Source organism: Rana temporaria, chromosome 9 (genome assembly GCF_905171775.1).
Source record: "Rana temporaria chromosome 9, aRanTem1.1, whole genome shotgun sequence".
Taxonomy (NCBI): domain Eukaryota; kingdom Metazoa; phylum Chordata; class Amphibia; order Anura; family Ranidae; genus Rana; species Rana temporaria.
Window position 1 is genome coordinate 115,624,608 of NC_053497.1, and position 27,179 is coordinate 115,651,786.

The 27,179-nt window shown below is 41.5% G+C and overlaps 1 protein-coding gene across 1 annotated transcript in view; it reads left to right on the top strand.

Annotated features, from left to right (window-relative positions):
* The window catches only part of CACNA1B (calcium voltage-gated channel subunit alpha1 B), a 417,311-nt gene that overhangs the window by 352,934 nt on the left and 37,198 nt on the right, over nt 1-27,179 (top strand). Inside the window, exons 44-46 of the mRNA XM_040324212.1 lie at nt 6,925-7,052; nt 7,411-7,549; nt 9,606-9,719. Coding sequence (XP_040180146.1) covers nt 6,925-7,052; nt 7,411-7,549; nt 9,606-9,719 — 381 coding nt within the window. The remainder of the gene's footprint in view (nt 1-6,924; nt 7,053-7,410; nt 7,550-9,605; nt 9,720-27,179) is intronic.

A 27,179-nucleotide genomic window follows, 5' to 3' on the forward strand; every position in this document is an offset into this window, starting at 1 on the left:
AATACTGATATGAAACCACACACATAGGTTGGACTTGATGGACTTGTGTCTTTTTTTTTTTTTTTAACAGAAGACTTGTGTCTTTTTACAACCTTACCTACTATGTAAAAGTACATATGCCAGGTATATTTTATGTTCCTTTATTTAATCAACAAGTTATTGGGTATTCAAGTGTAAAATTTGAGCTGGCCGTAGATGAGTAGTTTTTTTTCACTTTCAATAAATTGTTATTAAAATATTTCAGAATAAGGCTGTGTTCACACTACTACACTACTTTCATCCTACTTTGTTCTGTGTTCAATGTTTCCCTATGAGAGCGTCTTGTAGCGTCCTACACAAGTCGGTCCGACTTTGAAAATGCTCCCTGTACTACTTTTGGTCCTACATTGATCCTACTTCAGGCCCATTGAATATCATTGAAGTCGGACCAAAGTAGTATCCTGTTCATGAAAGTAGGATGGATGTAGGACCAATGTAGGATAAATGTAGGACCAATGTAGCAGAGCAAAGTAGGATGAAAGTAGTGTAGTAGTGTGAACCCAGCCTAAGACCCCAGGAGTAGATGGACTCCCCACTGAGTTCTAGTTGCAACAGTTACATCTACTTGCTCCTAGACTTACCTCCTTACTTGAACAGTTTTTTAGGTTGAGGGTTTTGCCTTTGCCTCTTTGAAGAGAAAATTTCTCTCTACGCTGATTTTACAGAGGATACTCTCCTCTTTTTACAGGATGCAGATTCCTCTCTAAAGGCTGCCCTGTACTTATTTAATGAATTTGGTCACTATTGAGGGATCCGCATTAACTGGGACAAGTCCATGTTATTCCCCCAAGATCCCCAGGCACATAATGATGTATCGGACACCCTGCTGGTATGGGTCAAACAATTTAGGTATTTGAGCATCCAGGTTCGGAGGGACCCGGTGAATTTCTCTGAACTCAATGTAATCTCACTGTTGTTCCAACTTCGCGAGAGGTGTGCCTCGTGGACTTCTCTGCCTTTGAATCCTATGGGACGTATTAACCTTTTTGAAGATGATTTTTCTTCACGAATGTCTTTGTTTTCCGTAACGGACGTAGATCGGTGTTTGGGGACTTTTATTTGCTAGGTTGACCTTAATTGTCCTGTTGCAGTGTAGTGGTTTGGTGCTACTGGATCTCTGGGTTTATTTTTGGGCGGCTGTCTTGGTCACTGTTCGCTGGTGGTATATGCTTTTCTGGGCTAATGCAGCGGTGTGCCTTGAGTCCGCTATGTTGGGCTCCCTCCAGGAGCTAGGGAATTTAGTTTACCGTGGTCCCAGGGCCTATCCCATCTTGCCAAGTTCCACTAAAAACACTATCAGAGTCTGGGCGGTGGCTAGGAGCAGATTCCACAAACCCAATACATGGTCTCCCTTTAACCCATTGTGGGACAACCCAAATCTCCCGCATCTTTGCTCCTGACCCTCAGTTCTGGGCTAGACATGGGATTAAAGACTTTGCATGACATCTTCATAGCAGGTACACTTCTTTCTTTTGCAGAACTTGGGGCCAATTTTAAATTGCCTGGCTGGATGATTTTTTGTTATTACAGTTATGTCATGCAGTGCAAGGTCAGTTTTGTGTTTCACCATGCCTTGCTATGGACCCTATTGAGGAGCTGCTGGCTCAGGATTCCTTGGCTAAACCCCCATCTGCTCTTTACCTACTTTGATCTGCTTAGCGTTGACTCTCCTAAAGATGGAGCGTTTCTGGGGTCTCTCGAGGGCTGACTTACCTGACCTTGACAGAGAGAACGGTGAGGCATGTCTCGAGGACTGCACTAAACTGCTAATTTCTTCTCTGGATAAATTGATCCAAATTACATTTTTGCACAGGGTGTATTACACGCCTCAGAGACTACATAGGATATATCCCCAGAGGTCTCCAGAATGTACCTGCTGTGGCGGAGATGTTGGTACATATCTTCATATGTTCTGGCACTGTCCGTGGGTAGTTCGTTTCTCGGGAGAGGTGGTAGAACTCACAAATGTTCGTCTTCAGCTGGCCTTCAAGATGATGACAAATTATTAATCTTACTTGTTATGTTTTCCTAAAAGGGAAATCGTTATCAAGTGGAATCCTGTTCCAAAATCCCCATTCCTACCCAAAGCCCCCCCCCCCCCTGTAGCTTCCTGGGAAAAATGCAGCTCTTCCTATGTATAAATTGACATAAATTAACAGGAATTGCCCTAAAAAGTTTGACAGGGTGTGGCAGCCCTGGACCACATAGGGAATTTGTCCCTACCCATATACCCCTTCTATCGGTTGGAGTGGCTGCTATACACACAGTAATTCCTTCTTGTTTTTAGTGAACAAGCAAAGCTTCTGTAGGGGTTTTATATTACATCCTGTTTTCGTATATGCCTTATTATGGTGATTATGCTTCGCACTCATTGTAACTGTATGTCATATTACTTTGCTTATTTCCACCTGTGTGATTTTGTATCATGCCTCGGTTTCAATAAAGGAACATTCTGTTTTGTTAAAAAAAAAAATCTTAATATAAGGCATGACATGAAGAAATATGAGCAATACACTACGAATCATTAGTGTTATAGCCACCAATATCTTAAGTCCATTTATAAGCCTAACAAAAAGTCCACAAATGTTCGGAAAAGTGAGCCTGAATAAAAGGTTTAGCCATAGTTAACTGAAATGGTATTGTCAGCTAGCAAACACTGACCAGGATATGTCCCCAAATCCAGGTAGATAGTCTTTCCTATTTCAGGATGGAGCCAGAGAAAACAAAAGGATCTCCAAGATGAGCAGACAAAGGGAAATGTGAGAGAACAGTGGAAATGGAGAGAGAGCTAGGACAGGGGAAAGTGGACATCGAGAACACCCAAGCTCCAAGCCAGGGCTTAAAAGGATCTATAAAGAGGTGTAACTTGCTATAAATATGGAGCGATGGGCATACTCTACCAATGGGGTCCATACCTTAAGGAATTTCTTTTGTGCGTCTAAAACAATACTAGTAAGCTTTTTATTGATGAAGAAAGCATTAAATCTTCGGCGGACTTCCGCAAATTAAAGGAACTTCTTCCAAGCTTTCGCAATAGTCTGCTAAAACGGTAGTTGCCAATTTACATTGGGACTTGGTGAGACCTTGGGGTTTAAGATGCAATTGAACATACAGGGATCCTTAGGAAAAGGGCAGTTAAGGACTGCAGGAGATTAAAAATGTTTGTCTAGAACCTTGCACGGAGCAAGCCCACTATGTAAGCAAAGTGTCTCCCAAGGATGAACAACCACAAAAGCATGTATCAAAGAAATGGATGCAAATGCATGAAGCATGATAGGCACATGTAATATCTCGCAACAGTCTTGACTGCAGATTCAGTGATGTTTATATTAGAGCAATAGGCTTTTGTAGCCAACCAGCTCTGTCTTTACAATGAAAAACAAATCCGGAAATTTGCTGCAACACTTCACCTTTATTAATCCTTCATGCAAAACACATCACAGACAGTGTGGGGTACAGTAAAAATAGACCCATTTCGCACTGTGATTAGTGCTTACTCATAACCTCATGTACATTTTGCAGGTGTTTTGATTTTTTTGTAATATAATCGGGCAATGCATTGCACTTTCAATCAGTAGATCGCGAGTGGACTGTAGGACTCCTGCAGACTGCCAGTGTAGACTGTACCTCATATGAGCAGGCAGTTAAACAATGACAGGAATAAACAATGAACTACCTAGAGTGTTCAACAGCATCCTGGTAGTTTATTGAGAACTACAAGCTGACAGCAACAAAGGGTGATGGTACTTGTAGTTCTGCCATTGCCAGAACTCTGTGAAGTAATGACGCGGCCAGGTGGGTGGAGCCCCCCTCGGCAGCTCTTTTTTTATTGTGGTAGCGAATTTGGGGAGAAGATCCCCAGCTTGCTGTCACTAGAAACGGGTCAGGGAGAGGCTGCAAAAGTTGAAACGTTAAACGGTGTTAAAATTTAACATGTTACCAAAGGTAAACTTATCCTTTAAGTAAGTTTACCAAGTTCTGGTTTATTGACACTGGTGCAGAATTTCCTCCTGGACCATCGCAACTGTTTTTCTGACCTGTCATTAGGTGGAGCTCTATTTTTGTTGCATTCCTTTGTTTTCCATAGTGATGCAATTTATGCTTTACATTGTGGCCCAGATTCACGTAGATCCGCGCAAAAATGTGCGGGCGTAACGTATCTCATTTACGTTACGCTGCCGCAAGTTTTTCAGGCAAGTGCTTTATTCACAAAGCACTTGCCTGTAAAGTTGCGGCGGAGTAGCGTAAATCACCCGGCGGAATTCAAATTTGGCAGGTAGGGGGCGTGTATCATTTAAATGAAGCGCGTCCCCGCGCCAAACGAACTGCGAATGCGCCGGCCGCGACTGAATCCCAGTGCGCATGCTCCAAATGACGTCGGCAAATCGTCGACGTGAACGTAAATGACGTCCAGCCCCATTCACGGACGACTTGCGCAAACGACGTAACTTTTTAAAATTTCAATGCGAGAACGACGGCCATACTTAACATTGGCTGCGCCTCATAGACCCAGGGGCAACTTTACGCCGGGAAAAGCCTAACGTAAACGTCGTAACTTTACTGCGTCGGCCGCGCGTACGTTCGGAAATTTGCGTATCTAGCTAATTTGCATACTCAACGCGGATTTCGACGGAAGCGCCACCTAGCGGGCCAAAAAAAATTGCAATTAAGATCCGACGGCGTAAGAGACTTACGCCTGTCGGATCTAATGGTTATCTATGCGTAACTGTTTCTAAGAATCAGTCGCATAGATACGACGGCTCAACGCAGAGATATGCCATTGTATCTCGGTTGAGAATCTGGGCCTGTGTCTCTAAATGTGGGAAGACCATGAAGCAATTTTAGATTCCCTTTCTTTTTTCTTGCAAACAGCAATTTGAATGTGGGTCCCCCTCATAGTAGCTTTATGGGCTTCCCGCAGAATTGTGTGAAATGTGGCTAAGTTAGCATTTTTATTGAAGTATGCCGAAGTGAAAGTATGGCTAGCATCAACCGTATCTTTAAAAAAAAAAATTAATCATTTAAGCCTCACGTGTAGGTCTGCAGGGATGGGAACATAGATTTGCAGTCAAGGGAGATTGGTGACTGGTCACACCACAGAGTGGATAGTACCTTGAGATTCAAAACATCTGGGAGGAAATATTTGGGTACAAAGAAATGATCAATACATGTAAAACTGTTGTGGAGAGCTAAATAGTATGTATAATCTTGAGTACTGGGATTCAGTACCCTCCACTTATCCACCAAATTGGGTCAGGACAAACGATTTGGAATTGTAAGAAGGATCTGAACTGGAAAAGGATGTATTTTGTTATTTATCTAAAATCATGTTACTGCCGTGCATGAGTATTAAAGGGGTTGTAAAGGAAATTTTTTTTTTCATAATAATCATCCTTTACCTGCAGACATTCCTCTTTTCACTTCCTTATTGTTCGTTTTTGCTCAGAAGTTGCTCTATTTCTTCTCTGTACTGTTCACTTCCTGCTTGTCTGATTGTTACTCACCACCGTGATGGGGGGCTTTACTGCGGTGGTGAGTAACGTGCTCACCCCCTCCTGGGAACTACATCTGTGCAGCAGGACGCTCTCTACGTGTTAGAGACTTCAAGGAGGTGTGAATTACTGGGCGTGCCGCAATTCATACTGGGAAATGTAGTTCTTACATGAACAAACGATGCAAATCAGGAAGTGAATGAGAGAACAGATACTAGAATGCCGGAGGTGATATAGATGAAGGAATATAATAGGTATTTACTTGTTTTTTAACAGAATCATTACACTATTCTGTCTGTCTACCTTGCAGACATTAATTTTGGGCAAACATTTTTTTTCCTTTAGTGACCCTTTAAGGTATCTTTCCTATGCAAAGAGATAACTCACAATAATTAAGAGAAAAAATTATTTTGGTGAATATTGGGAGTGTATTCATTTACAATAATTTCCATGAAAAAGATTGTCCCTTGTAAGATCAAATAGCTCCAAGTGGAGTTGGCTATTTTAAGGGAACATGTAAAAGGGGTGTTTTTGTGGAATGCTATCAATATTCCTCTCTAGTTCACTAAAGCTAGTCTAGTCTGGAACACTTGGGGATAGTTTCTATGCATAGATTTTGATTGGGAAGATACAGAAAATCTAGTTTCCCGTAAGCCTATAATGTAGGCTGGTTAAGTATAAAAAGAGAGGTGCATCCGAAAGAATGTGATCATATAAAAACAAGAATAGCAGCGATCTGCCTAAGAAAATTAAGGTGGTACACTTGAGCACCATAGAATGGGGGTTACCTAAGCTGTTCAGGTGCCCGGTTGGTGTTGCAGGTGCCTAAGGGATGAGGGGCATCTGACAGCTAATTGAAGGAAAAGGACACACTTCCCTCTGCACAGGCTAACAGGCTCATAGAAAAATACACAGAGCTAAAGCTATCAGTCTCCAGCTATGTGCTGGAGAGGGGAAGGCCACCTCCCGTGAGGTTGTTGTGTTGGGAAAAGCTGTCATAAGTGAATCATGCCAATAGCAGAGAAATGAGAGATCAGAGAGAAACCACGTTCTGTGCTTTGGATTCAGGCTAGTACACACTATAGTGGGATGTGCTTTATTTATTTTTTATATCTGAGGTTTACAAACAATGAAGATGGCTACGTTTTTTCCTTCTGAAAGCTGTAATATTTATCAGCTGACAAGCAAGGTGGAAGCTGCACACTGTTGTTTATGCAGAAGGAACATATGTCTGTCTCTACAGATGTATTTGTACAGAAACCTGTTAGGTTAATAAAGGAAGTTAAAGATTTCTTGAGACCTTTTGGAAAGCAAAATTTAAAACCTTGTCATTGTTGCTCCAAAAATGTTTTAGCATGAGCTCTTATTTTTGTATCTTTCTTGCATGTTACAGACGGGAACAGTGTCCCTTTTCCAGCCACTAAAAGCCACTCTGGAACAGAACATTCCTAGTCCGTTTGGCAGCAGCAAAATTTTCCTACGACAAAAGAGCTCGGTATCCCTGAACAACGGCGGTGTGGTGTGAGTATTCCAGTATAAAGACTTGATACTCTTCCAAGTCCCAAAGTGAATCTTCCCTGCACAAGGCATTTTTCTTTTGGAGAGAGGGCTAGCTTGATCACTTTAAGATGCTGTCCAAAACAAGCATGTAGATCAGGAAAGTCAGAGAGAAGCTAAAATTCCACAATTTCTGCATACTTGTTTTGATATGGTGTCTAGCCAGCTACTAAAATGTAGCCCTAAAAGAAGCCATTCTGAAAAAAATATATATTAGAAAACATCATATTGTGCACTGATATCTCAAAAACTATAGGTATACTTTAAAAGTGATTACTTGATTACAGATAAGTAATGAGAAATTTTATTAACTTTATTGCAGACCCAACCAAGAGGGTGGAATACGGGAATCAAGCTCATGGGGGACGCAACCGGCCCCAGACCCTTTCTCCACTCCACGGAGCACAGCATTCCAAAGGGGCCACTCAGAGGAGATTCACACCCAGGAGCAGGTCAAGCAGGTATGCCTAAATTATCCATTCTTGCCATCATTCTTCTTCATTTCTTTTTTATTATTAGTGTTTAACTGCAAAGTTAACAATTCTGAATGTGGACAATATACAAAATAAAGGGGGCTTGGCACTGCCCGACATTAAATGATACTTCCTAGCTACTGTTCTCACTAGAATTTCTGACTGGAAATACTGTGTTCAGTCTAAGTTGTGGGTGTCACTTGAAGCGGATTTGTGCGGGGTGGATCCATATACCCAAATCTGGATTCCACGTAAATTTCGAACTCTGTCTAATACGACTTCACCATTAACACACTCCACTTTGATGATCTGGGATAGGATAGGTAAATCGTTTGGATGGTTGCATAATTCTCCCTTGATGCCATTGACAGGACATGATTATTTCCCGCCTGAAAACACACAGCCCCTGCAACACCCATGGTCTCTGGGTTCTGCTACGTTGCTTCACCACGTAATATCTTCCTTGGGCATCATCCCTTTATCAAACCTGGTGAACCCATCCCTTGTCACTCCTATGTTGCAATGGAAGTATCGTCAGTTAGTGGCTTTTGTCAGCTCCCTACCGAAACCCCTGAGGGGCTTAGATGACCTAAATTTAATAGAATACGCCTTTGTTGAGGATCAGCAAGAGGAGAGGCCTCTCATTTTTTTACAAGGCACTATATAACATGTCCATAAGGGGTACCCCACAATTTCTACTTAAATGGGAAAAAGAACTCCAGAGGGACCTGTCGCCATCCCAGAGGGACTCCATTTTATTTTTTGCTCATACATCGTCCATCTCATCTAAAACTGCAGAGGTTAATTACAAACTGCTCACAAGGTGGCATTACACCCCGATGGTCCTCCATGCAATTTTCCCCCTGACGTCTCCGCTTTGCTGGCGTGGATGTGGGGAAAATGCGACACATGCACATATTTGGTGGCATTGCACATACATTCGCCCATTTTGGTCGGCAGTTTTGCACTGGATGAAGGAGATCCAAGGATACAAAACTGTTGGGGATCCTTGGGTAATTTTATTACATTGTACATCTGAACCAATTGGATCATATAAAAAATCTCTAACGCCCCACTTGCTGAATGCGGCAAAGTCTCTCATTCCAAGATTTTGGAAACAGACTACAGTGCCTACACTACTCCAGTGGTTGGTGGAGGTGGATCGTATCAATCATATGGAGGATCTTACTTACTCTTTACGGAACAAATCCGATTTATTTCGGAAAATATGGTTCCGGTTGGTTTGCGTTTAAATACACCTCAACATATGCTGACTTAATGTCTCAAAATGTGTAAAATCTGCAATTATGTCATGTGGGGTTTCACGTTTTACGCTGCCCCCCAATTGACATGCCATATTTATAAGTAGCTTGTGGGTCTGTTTGCCGTTTTTCTTTTGTATTTCTGATACAGGTCGGCAGTCGGAGGTGGAGGATCCCCCCTCATCTTTCCTCTCTTACTCTGTATTCTTCTCTTTCTCCTTTCTCTTTTTTTTCTTTTTTACTCTTTCTCCTCTCTCTGGTATTTTTTCATTATTTATTTTGATTATTAGTTATCGCGCTTCTTATGAGCGTGTTTGTTTCCATATGCTTGAGAGGCGTGTGTTGAGGATCAGCCGCCCAATCCGCTCAGTGCGTCGCGGAGCTGGGAGCAGCGAGATCCGGGGGCTCTCGGATCCGCTGCCGCTCCCACCTAATATGCTCATTTCTTGAGCGGTATAACCATTTTGATGTATGTATATTTTGATATATGACCTGTGGTCACGCTGATCCTCTTGATTTTTGTCTGTCAATTGTTTTTTCTTCTTTAATAAAAATATATTGAACAAAAAAAATATACAAAATAAAAGCACACATACAGATCAGCACCAGGTGCAAGTTTTCTAAGCAAGTTTGGAATTCAGAAATGGCTAGTAACCATTTCTAAAACCTGACATTTGGAAAACGATCAGGTCTCGTCTATTGGATACAATGAGTACCTTTATTCTGTAACATTTAACATTTTTTAATATATACATCTTAGTTTTGAGTACTTTCTTTTTCAGTCTGTAGAAATGAAAGAAATTGGGCAGAGTTTATCCAATGGTGGAGAGCACTCGATCGGACTGGAGATACAAGGGCGAGCAGTGTCCATGCCGCGCCTGGCTGCAGAAGCTCATGTAAGTGAATGGCTGTATTTATGTAGCTTTTACTAGGTGTTATGTAAAAAACTGTTGCCTACCGAGACTATGGAACCATTGTTTGGACAGAATCAATATTCGTGAATTAGGTAGTAGCTGATGTTTAAGCTCCAAAAGGGCTGCTTCTGCTTTGGTCTTCTAAAGGTGATCTCACTGTTAATTAGAGAATGAATAGACTTTAATGTCAAAAATACCAGCCTAGGCCACAAATGGGGCTTTGTAGGAAAAATAGAGCAGGGAAACCTGGGCAAGGAACCAAACAGAATTTACCTTTTATTCACTTGAAAAACAGGTTAAGGCATCAGTTTGTCATGTTCAGCTGCTTAACATTTTCTCCATATTTGTTTGCTTCGGTTTTGTCAATTGGTCCCAAATAGTTTGCGTCTGCCAAGTTCCTCGTGATGAAGTGATGTAACAGGTCCCATAGAATGCACAGACTGCATTGTCACCAATACTGGTCCATAGCTCATGTCCATCTCTGTATTCCTCATGAAATTATGTTTTTAGTTCCTGGAGGATCACTGGACCATATCAATAATATTACTATCCCAAACCAAGGATGTCCAGTTCTTCCATACACCTGAGGAAGGGATGGTGTTTGGCTATCCATTTTCAAGTGACCAGTTTTGTCCAACATTGGTCTATAACAGGGGTAGGTAACCTTTTAAACACAGTGTGCCGAAAAATGTTTTCAAAGAAATTGAGCGTGCCGATTTTATAACAAAAAAGTCACACTCTCAATCATGAAAAGGATTTTTTATAAAGTAAATGCTGTAAACTACTTTAGTAGTGAGAAATTAACATCCTGCACTCTCATGCCTTAGATCAGCCCGAATTCCTGCAACTCCACACCTCAGATCACTGTCCCCCCTGCAAATCTGTTTCACCACTGTACCCCCTGCTCATCTGTTCCACCAATACACCTCCTTTAACATCTGCCCCACTGCTCTACACCCTCTGTTTTTCTGCCCCAACTCTGAACCCCCCTGCTCATTTGCTTCACCACTGTAACCCCCCTGCTCACCTGCCCCACCAATTAACCCCCTTTCTTATCTGTCCCACCACTGTACTACCCTGCCCATCTGCCCCACCTCTGTATCCCCCTGTACATCTGCCCCACCACTGTACCACCCTGTTTATCTGCCCCACCAATGGTTCCCCCTTTCTCATCTGTCCCACCACTGTACATCTGCTCCACCACTGAACCATCTTCTCATCTGTCCTAACACTGAACTTATCTGCTCATTTGCCCCACTACTATAACACCCTTTCTCATCTGCCCCACGACTGTACCTCCTTCACATCTGTCCCACCACTGTTCCCCCTGCTCTTATGGCCCACCACTTTAACTCCCTGCTCATGTGTTCCACCAATGTACCTTTCTCCTCTGCACATCTGTCCCACCGCTGTAGCCGCTGCTCATCTGTCCCACCACTGTACCTCCTTTCTCCTCTGCCCCACCACTGTAACCCCCTTCTCATCTGTCCCACCACTGTACCCCCCTGCTTTTCTGTCCCACTGCTGAACCCCCTTCTCATCCCTCCAACCACTGTACCTCCTGCACATCTGCCCCACCACTGTACTCCCTTGCTCTTCTGTCCCAACACTGTACCCCTTTTCTCATCTGCCCCACCACTGTGCTTTCCTAAACATCTGCTCCACCGCCATATCCCCATGCTCTTCTGTCTCTCTACTGAATCACCTTCATATCTGTCCTAGCACTGAACCTGCTCATCTGCTGCACCACTGTAACCCGCCTTCTCATCCGCCCCACCAATGTACCTCCTCACACCCGTCTCACCTCTGTACCCCCCCTGCTCTCCTGCCACACCACTGTAACCCCCTGCTCATCCGCCCCACCAATACACCGCCTTTCACATCTGCCCCACTGCTCTACCCCCCTGCTTTTATGCCTGATCACTGAACCCCCCCTGCTCACCTGGCCCAACACTGAACCCTGCTGCTCATCTGTCCCACTGCTAAACCCCTTTCTCATCTCTTCCACCACTGTACCTCCCTGCACATCTGCCTCACCTGCTCTTCTGTTCCACCTCTGAACCCCTTCTGCTCATTTTCACCAATGCTGTACCTTCCTGTTCATTTTCCCCAACGATGTACCCTCCCGCTCATCTGCTCCGCCGCTGTACCCTTTTCTCATCTCTGATATGCGTGATATGCAGAATGGTGAAAGGAAGCAGAGATGAGATACATCTACCTGTCTTGGCACACTCATCCTGCTGATCCACCTCTCGCATCCAGCCCACGTGCTTATATGTGATGTATGTGATGCCATATACAAGCATATGGAATTGATGTGCAATGATGATTTTCTGAAAGCAGTAGGCCTGTGTCCAGGAACATAAGTTGGGCCCCCGCAGCTGAGAAAAAGTGATTGGGTGTGATTTTCATTGCGCTGAATACTGACTGTGGCTTAAAGGGAAACAGATTGCAGGGGTTCACTAGTAAGTGACGCAAAGGTTCAGGAATCATTTCAACAAAGTTCCCAAAAGCTCAACAGTAATTCCACAAACTGTCACCTGATTGTGTTTTTTTCAATCTCAGTGAAATCTCTTCTTTCTGAGATTGGTAGTGGCAACCAAGCGAGTCATATTCCTCTAGATGATGGACGGGGCTAGCAGGACTGTGATTGGCTTTAGCAGTGGCCAATAACAGTCTTCCTCATCCTGCAAACAGGGCCCCTCCCCCCCACCCCCCCAAGCAAAACTGCACCCAATCTCTTCCCCATCAAAAAAGCCGACGATCGCAGCTACAGCAAAGTTAGAGAACCAAACAACGTTTTCCATCTTTTACAATGTGTGGAAGGCACAGTGCCTCCCCCTCAATGCAGGTATGGCATGAGGAATTCTGAAATTGAAATGCATTAGTGTCTCACTGACACTTCCGTGCACTGCTCTGCTGATAGGGAGGGAGTTGAGTGCCAGCAAAAGAGGCTTGGTGTGCCACTTGCAGGACCAGTACCGGGGGGTTGCCTACCCCTGGTCTATACCACAAAATGCTTTACTACTTTTATGAAGGTATGTCACTTAAGAAAGCATAGACTACATTTTCACCAACACTGTTCTCAACCTGAACATTTCTAATTAGTAAGGCAGAAAATGCATCTGTGGGCCGCACATCACAAAGCAGACACGTGTAAAAGAATGAGTGGCAGCCTCAGCCTGTGCTCTGGCCAGGTTACGTCCCCAATGCGTTTTGCTCTGCCACCGAAGCTTAATCATGGGGAGTGGAGTTCAGAGCAAGAGAGGGTATTTTTGAAGTGAAACTTTGGCTGACACATAACAGCCAATGATGCACTTAACCCCCCCCCCCCCTTTGCTCAGAACTCCCACCCCCATTAATTAAGCTCTAGTACCCTAGCGTGAGGGAAGGGACTGATGGTTGCATTATTGATTTTGATGGAAAAGTCACGGAGGGGGGCACGGGGGAATATTAATAGCTTAGTTTTAGAGAGATTTTGTTTAAAGAAGTGGTGCGACATCCATGCTGATATTGATTGATTGATTGATTTATTTATTGGATTTGTAATGCGCCAAATACTGACCCGTCAGGGAAGCGTCTAAGCGCAGAAGACATACCTGTAAATAGATAAATCAAGTCAGGGAAAGAAAATAGAAGGAAAAGAAAAAAGGAGAGCACAAAAAAGCAAACTACCAAGGAACAACAGGGAAAACTAACGTGACTCAGCCTGCTTTTCCCTCAAAAAACCAAGTTTTTATCCTTTTACGAAAGGCCATAATGGAGGGGAGAGACCGGATAGAAACAGGGAGACTATTCCATAGGGCCGTTGCTCTCACAGAAAAGCGTCTACCCCCGAAGGTAAGCAGGCGAGCAGATGGACAAGTGACGAGACCAGCTGTAAGTGATATGTCAGTTAGTAATTTAGTAATGCGAGAGGACACTGAAGGAGTGAGGTGAGAAGTAGACATATAGATTTGAGTGTCATCGGTGTATAAGTGGTAATGGAAACCGTGGGCGGTTATCAAGTGACCAAGGGTGGAGGTTTACACATTTTCTGCCTTGCTAAAGCTTGGAGCCGGGACGGGCTCCCATCCTGACCAGCAATCACAGTGGTTGGCTTTGGACTGTACCTCTAACCTGAGCGGCACCTATATCTTTTGCATTTCTATTTAGTACTTCACTGAAGTTATTTTACCTACCCTAGGGAATGGATGGACTGCAGTTTCACCAACACTGCATGTCCAACACTGGAGCCTTCTTAGTAATTCTCAGGAAGTAATGCCGTTGTATGTATAGACTACAGTATGCTGTCACCACATTGAATTCTTAATACTGCTTACGAAATTATGTCTTTTGGGTTCTAGAGACTGTAGTATCATATATACTAACCACTAAATGTCCACTTCATAGTTCACTGGAAGTGATGTCCATAGAGAATTGACAGAAAACACTGTTGGCTTGATTTACAAAAGCTGGAGTGCAAAAAATCTGGTGTAACTGTGTATGGTAGCCAATCCGCTTCTAACTTCAGCTTGTTCAATTAAGCTTTGACAAAAAAAACAACTGGAGGCTGATTGGTTTCTATGCAGAGTTGCACCAGATTTTGCACTCTCCAGTATTAGTAAATCATCCTCTATTACTGTCTGAAACTGTAATTGGTCCAAGGATAGTAAGATAGGCTGCTTTCCTCAGGATAGTAGCCCAACCCAGAAAGCAGCTGTCTTTACTGTATTTCTAAGATGTCCTGTGTCTGTTCCCCTCAGACTGGATAGATCATCTTCTTGACCTGCCACAGGATGCTTGGCATGTTGTTGTATAGTTATCATGTACACCATCATCCTAGACTTTTAACATTCTCCCATACATGTCTTTGAACATGGTGTTACCCGTTATAACATGGTCCAGTTTTTAACTGTATTCTTGTGCACGTATCTCATCTTATGTAACTGTTGCTGACTTGTCTCTTTTCCTTTTTGTACCACTCTCCTTTCCTGCCCTCGTTGTCATCCCATTGTCACTTCACCTATGTCCAACTCCGCTCTAACTTTCACTTGTGTTTGTGTTGCTTTTGTGGTCCTGTCCTCTGTTTTCTGTGCCCTCCCTTAATTTATTTCTTCCTCCTTCTTCCTGCCATCCCTTTGCCCTTCCTGTCCCCCCTCCCCTCCCCGATACTCCCTCCTCCATGCTGCCTGCCGCTGGTCTCCGTTGGTGCCGTTTGAATCGCTTCACCACCTGTTTGTCTTTCATCAGCCACGAAGCCGTGCTCCCTCCCCCAGGAACGGTTACTTACCCGTATGTAGACTTATTATTTCACATCTCACATGTGTGTAGTGCTCTGACTGTAGCTCAAACCCATGTGCATTAACCAGAGTCTTCCATTCAGTTCTACCAGCCATGTCAATGTGTGTCAATTTTATGTCACAGATAAATCAAACTAGTGATTAATACTCATGGACTTATAGCAAAAACCCAATGTGAAAGTTTTTTTTTGTTACCAAAAACAATGAGGCTGATTAGAACAAATTAGACCTTTGCTGCATGTGAAAGAGCAGAATGTAGCATTTGCTACGGTGCTGTGAAAGAGTCCTGGTTCGGAAAAGGAGTATGTTCGATAAAAGTTAGAAGTTGCCTTTTAGTTATTTAAGTTAGTTTTTTTAAATTTAATTTAAAATGAATGGGGCTATGGGTGAGTTAGGTGTTAACGAGCACTGGTCTTATAAGAAGACAGAGAGAAGGATGGAGCAATCAGAAGAAAACACTTCACACTTGACCTCTACTAGTGAAGGATTGATATCCCTAAACTTCCTGCCTGGCTCAACCTAAACTTGGAGGAGATTATTTGAGCAGTTCCATGGTATTGGTCACTCTAAATCATGTAAAACTGACATTACAGGGCAAAAAGTGACAATAAACATCCATTATTTTAGCACTACAGGTCCTGTTTAACAGGGGCTTTTTAATGTGTACATAAAGAATAATCCGTGTTCAAAAGCATCTCAAGAATTCTTCATGCGCTTTACATTTCACATGAGCCCCCAAATACAAATAATCAATGAATGAGTACTATAACCTGGATTACATAGGCGTCACCGCAGACTATAGGTGATCATGGTCTCCCAAAAAGTCTTTCTTTGTATCCTTTTCTATAGTATTCTTTTCTTTCTACGGGTCTGTAGGATACAATGCAGTAAAACAAGAAGGGAATTTACTAGGAGTCTAAACTATGAAAACACAGAGATATCTTGTTGACAGACAAAGCTTTCCAAGATCAGCGTGACACCGAAGAGGATTCTTAGAGATAATTGGGCTCACCTAGAAAAGCTGGAGCAAAGTAAGAATAAAGGCATAGCTGAACACTTTCAGATCCCGATGCAGAATCTTAGCCAGGTCTCTGTGATATATTCCCAGTGATATTTTTTCAGCATGAAGTCAAATAAACCTCCCCAATCCTGCTCACACCTCTACTGGTATTAAAGGAACACTAAAGTAAATTTTTATTTTTTTTGGTAAAATAACAAACATTTTATACTTACCTCCACTGTGCAGCTCGTTTTGCACAGAGTGTCCCCTAACCCGGTCTTCTGGGGTCCCTCGGCGCCTGTCTCGGCTCCTCCTCGCGAGAGCTTACCACCTTCATGCGAGCTCCCTCGCATGGTGGAAAGCTAATGCGAGTGCGCTCCCGTGATTTACAGCGGCTGCCATAGCCGCCGACTGTATCACTTGGCCCTGCCCCCTGGCGTGCCGCATCATTGGATGTGATTGACAGCAGCGCCAGCAAATGGCTGCGCTGCTATCAATCCGTCCAACCTAGCCAATCAACGGCCAGGCTGGGAACCGAACAGGATGACGGGGACACGCGCGGGACTTTCGAGGGGTGAGGTAAGTAAAACGGGGGCTCGGGGGGGGGGGGGGGGGCGGTGCTGTCGGATGTTTTTTCACCTTAGTATTCTGTCATTCATGATCTGTATAATGGCAGGCACCTCCAAGTGTGTGCACAGATTTCTAGCTTTCTCTAAGACCTCTATATGAACACTTAAACCCTGAATTCTCAGATATGTAAATCTTGACTTCATGTACAGTTGGTCATTGGTCCCTAGCACTGCCACTCATATCTCATGCTACTATATTCAGCACTATGGTGGATGGCCTCCTTGGCTTTTAGATGGGGCACAGGTGGATCATTATTTGCAATTTAGAGCAAAGTTTAAGGACACCAGAGCTTCTCACAGAAAGTGCCTACTATTACGTGTACACTCTAAAGTCATAAGAGGTACAGCCCCCCTTGAAATTTTCCTTAATTTGTCATGTTACAATCAAAATTGTAAATGTATTTTATGCAATAAACCAACACAAAGTGGCATATAATTGTCAAGTAGAGGGAAAATGATAAATGATTTTCAATTTTTTTTACAAATAAATATCTGAGAAGTGTGGTGTGCATTTGTATTCAGCCCCCTGTACTCTGATACCCCTAACTAAAATCTAGTGGAACCAATTTCCTTCAGAAGTCAACGAACGAGTACACCTGTTTGTAATGTAATCTTGGTATAAATACAGCAGTTCTGTGAAGCCCTCAGAGGTTATTTAGAGAACCTTAGTGAACAAACAGTATCATGAAGGCCAAGGAACACACCAGACATGTCAGCAATAAAGTTGTGGAAAAGTTTAAAGCTTGGTTAGGTTATAAAAAAATATCCCAAGCTTTGAACATTTTACGGAGCACTGTTCAATCCATCATCCTAAAATGAAAAGAGTTTAACACAACTGCAAACCTACTAAGGCATGGCCATCCACCTAAACTGACAGGCCAGACAATGAGTGCATTAATCAGAGAAGCAGCCAAGAGGCCCATGGTAACTCTGGAGGAGCTGTAGAGATCCACTGCTCAGGTGGGAGAATCTGTCCACAGAACAACTATTAGTCATGCACTCCACAAATCTAGCCTTTATGGAAGAGTGGCAAGAAGGAAGCCATAGGAAGTCCTGTTTGCAGTTTGTGAGAAGCCATGTGGGGAACACAGCAAACATGTGGAAGAAGGTGCTCTGGTCAGGTGAGACCACAATGTAATGTTTTGGCCTAAAAGTAAAACTAACACTGCACATCACCCTGAACACACCATCCCCACTGTGAAACATGGTGGGCGCAGCATCATGTTGTAGGAATGCTTTTCTTCTGCAGGGACAGAAAAGCTGGTAAGAGTTGATGGGAAGGGGGATGTAGGCAAATACTGGGCAATCTTAGAAGAAACAGTCTGCAAAAGACTTGAGGCTGAGGTCCACCTTTTAGCAAGACAACAACCCTAAACATATAGCCAGAGCTACAATGGAATGGTTTAGATTAAAGCATATTCATATGTTAGAATGGCCCAGTCAAAGTCCAGACCTAAATCTAATTGAGAATCTGTGGCAAGACTTAAAAATTGCTGTTCACAGACGCTCTCCATCCTTATCTGACAGAGCTTGAGCTATTTTCTAAAGCTGGTAATTTTATCTATTTTTGTGAAAATAGTGCAGCACTGCGTATCTATAGATCTTTTATAAACAAATAATTATACATTCCATAAAACAATTTATGAAAAAAGAAAATAAATTGCAGAAAACAGTTCATATGTAGATTTCCAAATCTGTCACCGCTGTGAAAAAATCTTATTTAAATGAATCCAATGTTCAGTGCACACCACCACCTGCTAAAATGCCTGCTCACCTCAAGGATAAACAGATCACTCCATGTGTCCACCACGATGAAGCTTTGGAAATCTACATATGAACTGTTTTTTTATAATTTAATTTCTTTTTTCATGAATTGTTTTATGGAATGTATAATTATTTGTTTATATAAGATTTATAAATACGCAGCGCTGCACTATTTTTACAAAATGAATATTGCAGTAGGTGTGGTGTATCACTATAAGTGTTCAGCAGCTTTGTAGACACTCAGAGGGTTATATGTGTTGCTTTTTTTCTCACATTATTATAAGAGTAATTTATTAGTATTGTGGCGCTGATTGTTTTTCTAACAATTTGGTCATTTTATCTGTTAACAAATTCTATAATCTTTAGTGTTTTTCTGTTTTTGGCATCTCTGAACTCAAGTCCTCCCATTCTGTTGAGATAAGACCAATACCTAAGCCACTGTGAGATATTTTACTAATAGTATGGTAATACTATTAATAGGGGCAAAGGTATCTTCCATCTTCTGCTGCAGTGCCTTGAAAAAGTATTCATTGAAAAATGTTCCACATTTTCTCATGTTACAACTAAAAACTTAAATGTATTTTATTGGGGATTTATGTGATAGACCAACACAAAGTGGTACATAATTGTGAAGTGGAAGGAAAATTATAAATGGTTTTCAAATCTTTTTACAAATAAATATCTGAAAAGCTTGGTCAATAATTTGTAGAAGCTCGATCAGCTTCTTTGCAAAATAGCTCAAGCTCTGTCAGATTGGATGGAGAGCATCTGTGACCAGCAATTTTTAAGTCTTGCCACAGATTCTCAATTGGATTTAGGTGTGGACTTTGACTGGGCCATTCTAACACATGAATATGCTTTGATCTAAACCATTCCATTGTAGCTCTGGCTGTATGTTTAGGGCCGTTGTCATACTGAAAGGTGAACCTCCGCCTGAGTTTCAAATCTTTTGCAGACTATTTTCTTCTAAAATTGCCCTGTATTTGGCTTCCTTCATCTTCCCATCAACTCTGACCAGATTTTCTGTCCCTGCTGAAGAATAGCATCCCCACAACATGATCCTGCCACCGCCATGTTTGACAGTGGGGTGTGTTCAGGGTGATATGCAGTGTTATAGTTTTACACCATACATAGCGTTTTACTTTTAGGCCAAAAAGTTAAATTTTGGTCTCATCTGACCAGAGCACCTTCTTCCACATGTTTGCTGTGTCCCCCACATGGTTTCTCACAAACTGCAAACAGGACTTCTTATGGGTTTCTTTCAACAATGGCTTTCTTCTTGCCACTTTTCCATAAAGGCCAGTGTCATGAACATGCAATAATGTCTGGCAGCTTATCTTCTCCTCATGTGTCCATTAGAGGCCTGACCCTCTTCTGGCTGCCTTTTTATCATCACTCCTTCCTGTATGGCCCCACCCCAGGTCATCCCAGGAAGTCTATATTAACTGTTGCACTGCAGGTCTGCTTTGTTGTTCAACCTTGTTGTTAGCTTAAGTTCCTGTCTGCAGTGCGCTACGTTTACCTTCCTGTGTACCGTTTTTGGCTCGTCCCTGACTTCTCCTGTTTCCCTGTGACCCTGACCTTTTGCCTGTCCCTCGATTACCTTTGTCTGTCTGTTGCCCTGACCTCAGCTTACCCATCACTATCGCTTGTCCTGGTTGCTACTTCTCTCTCCCTGCGGAGCGTGATCTGGGTATCCCAGGGGTCGCGACCTGGATCCAGCTGCAGCGAAGGCCATCCTCACCACTAGAGGCTCTGGTGAACACAAAGCTGGGTCTTAGACTCCGCGCCCTGGGGAATCTTGGGCTCACGCTTCCTCTCTGATTGCAGCAGTCGGCTATAGGGTTCACTACCCTGTGGTGCATCCCTGACCCCAACGGGGTGCACTTGTCACCTGGTCACAGGTGACCTGACAGTTTTAACAGCCATGAACCCAACCGACGTGCCGCTCCCCGCAGATGATCCATTACAGGGCATTGTTAGCAGACTCAAGACGCATGAAGCTAATCAGGCTCAGGTATGAATAATGTTAGGTGTAATGGCGCTAAAATACTAGAAAACTTAAAAAGACTTTAAAACAATATTCTCATCACTAGGCCCATAAGTAAATAAGGAAATGTGTACGTAGTAAATCCTCCAATGGATGTGAATAAAATGTGTTCCACTCTGGGTTAATCCTGGAATACCATCCAACATCCACAAAAAATGTGGAGGGTATTTGTAGTGGTAAATAATAATACGTAACCAATAATGCGTGAACAACTGTGCCAAAACACTGCACAATGTTGCAACAATGTAATCAAAAAGTGGATGATGAAAACAAATCCAATGTAATTAAGACACCAAAAACACTGGTCTATTAAAGTGCAGCGTGCAATAGTGCAAAAATATTAATTCAAGTGATCCACAATAGAGATAAATGACATGCAAAAATCAGCATGAAAATAAATAAATAAAAAATATATCCAGTAAAGTAATAAGATATTAACAATGTCTCTAATAGTCCACCAATTAAAGTAGGAGTAGAAACAAAGTGGTAATAATAAAGTGTTCCAGTGCATATGATAATAAAGAATATAAATTCATGAATGAATGTTCAGTGAAACAAATTGTGCTCCAAATCACAGATCCTTATATCCACAGCATTTGAAAACAAATCCAATGTAATTAAGACACCAAAAACACTGGTCTATTAAAGTGCAGCGTGCAATAGTGCAAAAATATTAATTCAAGTGATCCACAATAGAGATAAATGACATGCAAAAATCAGCATGAAAATAAATAAATAAAAAATATATCCAGTAAAGTAATAAGATATTAACAATGTCTCTAATAGTCCACCAATTAAAGTAGGAGTAGAAACAAAGTGGTAATAATAAAGTGTTCCAGTGCATATGATAATAAAGAATATAAATTCATGAATGAATGTTCAGTGAAACAAATTGTGCTCCAAATCACAGATCCTTATATCCACAGCGTTCAGTGATCAAATGTTGGATATGCATGCATGTTTAAACTTCCACCATCAGGCTTCCCAGAAGTGTCGGACAGACTAGGTGTTCCAGCCCCTTACCTCAGAGCGGCTTGTAATCAAGCCTAAATGGATATCTCCCAGGCAGTCTGCTGTTCATCCAACACCTCAGTCCCACGATTCAGTCACAGCTGCTTGCAGTCTCTCAGAGGAAATACAAAGCAAGGGGAGCCTCCATAGTGTAGTAATATTAAAACATTTATTAAAGAAACAAGTAAACACTCACAGTATAGGTAGTGAAAAGTCGGCGTGTACGATCTAAGTGTCCACCCGCTCTGCGGCCGCGAGCGGGTGACGTCACCAGCAGCTCCTCCACGTCCTCACGCGTATCGCAACTGTTGCACGTTGCTTACTCATAGGATGGAGAGCGGCTGGCAAGGAGGTGACTTATATAGCGCCAGATGGCATCCTAATAACTCCAAGCTTGAAAAGTTTAATACTTAAATTCTGGTGTGCAGTGCAAAGAATTCTGAAATGTTTATACAACTAAACAGGATTAAAAATAAATAAAATGCATACTAATAAAAACGCACTCAGAGTGCTCCCTCTGGTGGTCAATATAAGGTAATGCGACATAAAATCAACAAAGACAGAAGGTGCACACACCTTCTGATTGAGCCGGAGAATAGCAATTCACATATGTAGCATCTACTAAAACCAATAAAGGAGAGGGAAAATGAGTTAGACCAATCTGTCCAAATAACTCAAAGAGCATTCTATCTAATCAAATCCAGGTCCGTCAGAGCAATAACCACATATCCTAGTCACTGAAACCAATGCTTGTGGACCAACAAACCAGCACAGTAAAAAGGATAAATATACTGATATAGACATATTCAAATAAAACCAGATATTTCAAACATGAAGATGGGGGTCAGAGTCTGTAATACTAAAATGTATAACAACTACTAGATTAAAATCATTAAAATGATAAAAAAGGTCTAAAAAAAGGAGATAAAATTCTAATAATTGGATATAAAGCAATTCAAGTCGAATTCCACATTGTGACCATGAGGGGTTAAAGTGCATAGTTCGTGTATCCAGCGCGATTCTGCCTGGCTGATTTTTTGCACTTTATTGTCCCCTCTCCAGTGTGGTTTATATTTCTCAATGCCCCATACCATTAATGAGGAGGGGTCTTTATTATGGTAACGTTCATAATGGCGGGACAAACTATGTTTGGGATACCCATTTTTTATATTTTGAGTATGTTCACGTAATCTTTTCCATAGATTTCTTTTTGTTCTGCCAACATACTGTATTTTACATGGACATTCAAGGAGGTACACTACCCCTTCCGTATCACAGGAAATAAAATCTTTAATTTTATATTCTTTGCCTGTGACACTGGATTTGAAGCCTTCCTTTTTCTTTTTACTCTCTTTCGTGTGTTTGCATGTAAAACATCTCTTACAAGGATAGTATCCTTTTTCATTAAAAAATGAGAAACTCTTTTTTTCCGGAGGATCCAGTACATTCTTGGCTATTATATCTCTTAGAGTGGGGGCCCTTCTGTATGTAAATATTGGTTTTTCTGGTAAAATTGATGACAAATGACGATCCGCTTTCACAATATGCCAATATTTTTTACAAATTGCTTCCAACTGTTTGTGCTGGACACTATAGTCCATTATCAGTGGTACTTTTCCAGCAAAGGCATTGTTCTTTACAGAGTCCTGGATAAGTGTAACTCTGTCTAGGGCGGCGACATCTTTAATTTTTTTCTCAATATAGTCCTCTTTATAGCCCTTTTCAATAAATCTTTTGCCAATAAAGTCAGCTTGTTCCAAAAATACCTCAGTCTTTGTGCAGTTTCTCCTTAATCTTAAAAACTGCCCCTTAGGAATGTTCTCCAACCAGGGAGTGTGGTGACAGCTATCCAAGGGTAAGTAGCTATTTCTGTCCACAGTTTTGAAATGCGTTTTAGTTACTAACTTACTCCCTTCTCTGGCAATTTCCAAGTCCAGAAAGCTAATTTTCTCGTCACTAATCTCCCAGGTTAATTTAATATTTTTTTCATTGGAGTTCAGATAAAAACCGAAGTCTAAAAGGCTCTCCCTATCTCCTGACCAAATAATTAAAATATCATCAATAAAACGCCGGTATAAAAGTAGTTGTTGTGGTTTTCTGTTATATAAAACTTCTGCTTCCCACTCGGCCATATACAGATTTGCCACACTGGGAGCATACTTGGCTCCCATCGCTATCCCGCAAATTTGCTTAAAATAATCATCACAGTACCAAAAATAATTGTGGTCAAGACTGTATTCCAAGCACTTCAGTAAAAAACTCTTTTGTGTATTTTTTAGATCACTAAGACCATTTAGCGCCCAATTAGTGGCTTGGATTGCTTCTTCATGGTTGATGATGGTATACAGAGATGAAACATCGGCTGTAGCCATATGGATAGAACTTCCGTCAACAGAGATGGTGTCAAGTAGTTGGATCAGGTGTTTTGTATCTCTCAGGTACGACTCCGTTTTCTTCACTAGGGGTTGCAGAAACCAGTCTATATATTCACCTATTCTCGCACCCACGGAGTTTATGCCATTAACAATCGGCCTACCCGGTGGGTCCTCTCTAGACTTGTGAATTTTAGGAAGTGTATATAGAACTGGGATTTTACATCCCACTGGTTGTAAATATTTCGCTTCCTTTTTGTTTAGAAGTCCTTTTTTCGTACCCCTTTTGACCAGGCTTGCTAGATCTTCCTTATAGCGTACAATGGGATTTCCTGGAAGTTTTAGGTAAGTGGTGGTGTCATTTAGTTGGCGCTCAATTTCCTTCTTGTAGGCAGCTTTCGATTGAATGACAATGGCCCCTCCCTTGTCAGCTTGCCTAACCACCACATCTTTCCTTTCTTCTAATTTGCGTATCCCATTCTTAAAATCTCCTGGATCAGATATTTTCTTTATTTTAAGATCATGTAGATCTTTCAGTACCATTCGCCTGAACGCTTCAATGTGTCCATCATTACTAATAGGTGGATTGAACACCGATTTGTTTCTTAGATTACTATACACAATGTCATTCTCTTCAGTAGTTATTCTTGTTGTCCCATCTCCTGGTTTGTTCATCATATACTTCTTGATATGTAGGTTCCTAGCAAATTTGTTGATATCAACATATGCATCGAACTTATTAAAGTTTTTCTTTGGAGCATATTTTAGGCCTTTATCCAGTACTTTAATTTCCTCTTTGGTAAGTTCTACTCCGCTGATGTTGATAATTCCTTCTCCTATTGGTTTCATCTTCTTCTGCTTCTTCTTTCCCGCTCTGCATCCTCTCCTTGGTTTCCGTGCCTTCCAGATTGATTTTCCTGGGTTCTTTGTGGTGTTCTCCTCGTTTTCTCCTCTCTGTCCCGATTCTTCTGGGTATCCTGATTCCTGGGATCTCCTTTCCTCATTTCCCATGATCTCGGTTCTGGACTCCAATTCCTGGATCTCTGTACCCCATTCTCTCGGTGACGCCTCGGGGATTCTTGGCGTCTCTGCTCTAAAAAACGCCGGGGGGAAGCATTTCTATTTTCTCTCCCATAAGAGAAATGCCGATTAGGTGATCTCCTATTTTCGTACTGTCTTGGAGTTCTTCCTCCTCCCCCATCATCTCTTCTGAGCTGGTCATAATAATTCTGAACAGGTACATTGTATGAATAATCGTACCCTCTTCTGTCATCATATTGGTAATAGTTTCCTTCCCGTCTCTGGTTTCCATAATAATTACCATCTTGATGTACTTGGTTTCTCCATGGAGGTGTCCGTGATCTTCCCCTATTTGGTAAATGTTGGAACGGTCTTGGGGCATTATAGGCGTTATGATTTTGCCCATTCTTCTTCCAGAAGGGTTTCCAACCATTATTCCCATTTTTTGGGGGTTTTTGGTTCGGGGTGTTGGTCCCTTGATTTATCTCCACGGTTTTAACCTTCTGATTAGTTTCTTTTCTACTGTTTGGATCCTCTCCTGTATCCTGATCGGGTGTACTTCTATTTGAGACAGTCCCAGATTCATCCAATTTATTTTGCCATTTGAATACTAGGTCGTCCTCATAGTCTTTCATGTCCCTTTGGTATTTTCTTTTTTTCCTAGCTACTGTCTCCTTATCTTTTTGTTCCATGTCGCGCTGAAGTTGTTTTGACAGAGCTATAAATTCTGGCTTTTCCTCGCTACCCTTTAAATTATTTTTTATCTCAAGTAGCGTACGGTCTATTGCTCTGATTTTGCGCTGTTTTCTTTTTATCAATAATCCTAATAGCTCAAGCCCTTTATCATTAAAAAACTTAAACCACTCATCAGTGGCTTCTTTGTCTGTTAGGCCATCATTGATGGGTACATCCCACCTGAGTCTCCTAGGGATCAATCTATCCTTAATATACTTTTCGTGGGTAGCAATATCCCACCAGGCATTGATCTTTTCTCCATTAGATGTCCCATTTTTCTGAAAGAATGTTCAATATTCCCAATTGGATTCTCTTCAGGTTTCTCAAAAATATTTTCTAGATTAATTTCTCTATCCTCAAGAAAGCTAAAAACCTCCATGATATGCTGCACAGGTAATGTAGATCTAAAAACAAATATGATAAGAGGGGGAACCAATGCGCAAATCACCCTAATCAAGGATAATTCTAAGTAAAAAACCAAACTAAAATTAATAAATAGCAGCCACGACGAAAAGTGTTCACACACTCAAGACAGATATGAATAATGTTAGGTGTAATGGCGCTAAAATACTAGAAAACTTAAAAAGACTTTAAAACAATATTCTCATCACTAGGCCCATAAGTAAATAAGGAAATGTGTACGTAGTAAATCCTCCAATGGATGTGAATAAAATGTGTTCCACTCTGGGTTAATCCTGGAATACCATCCAACATCCACAAAAAATGTGGAGGGTATTTGTAGTGGTAAATAATAATACGTAACCAATAATGCGTGAACAACTGTGCCAAAACACTGCACAATGTTGCAACAATGTAATCAAAAAGTGGATGATGAAAACAAATCCAATGTAATTAAGACACCAAAAACACTGGTCTATTAAAGTGCAGCGTGCAATAGTGCAAAAATATTAATTCAAGTGATCCACAATAGAGATAAATGACATGCAAAAATCAGCATGAAAATAAATAAATAAAAAATATATCCAGTAAAGTAATAAGATATTAACAATGTCTCTAATAGTCCACCAATTAAAGTAGGAGTAGAAACAAAGTGGTAATAATAAAGTGTTCCAGTGCATATGATAATAAAGAATATAAATTCATGAATGAATGTTCAGTGAAACAAATTGTGCTCCAAATCACAGATCCTTATATCCACAGCATTTGAAAACAAATCCAATGTAATTAAGACACCAAAAACACTGGTCTATTAAAGTGCAGCGTGCAATAGTGCAAAAATATTAATTCAAGTGATCCACAATAGAGATAAATGACATGCAAAAATCAGCATGAAAATAAATAAATAAAAAATATATCCAGTAAAGTAATAAGATATTAACAATGTCTCTAATAGTCCACCAATTAAAGTAGGAGTAGAAACAAAGTGGTAATAATAAAGTGTTCCAGTGCATATGATAATAAAGAATATAAATTCATGAATGAATGTTCAGTGAAACAAATTGTGCTCCAAATCACAGATCCTTATATCCACAGCGTTCAGTGATCAAATGTTGGATATGCATGCATGTTTAAACTTCCACCATCAGGCTTCCCAGAAGTGTCGGACAGACTAGGTGTT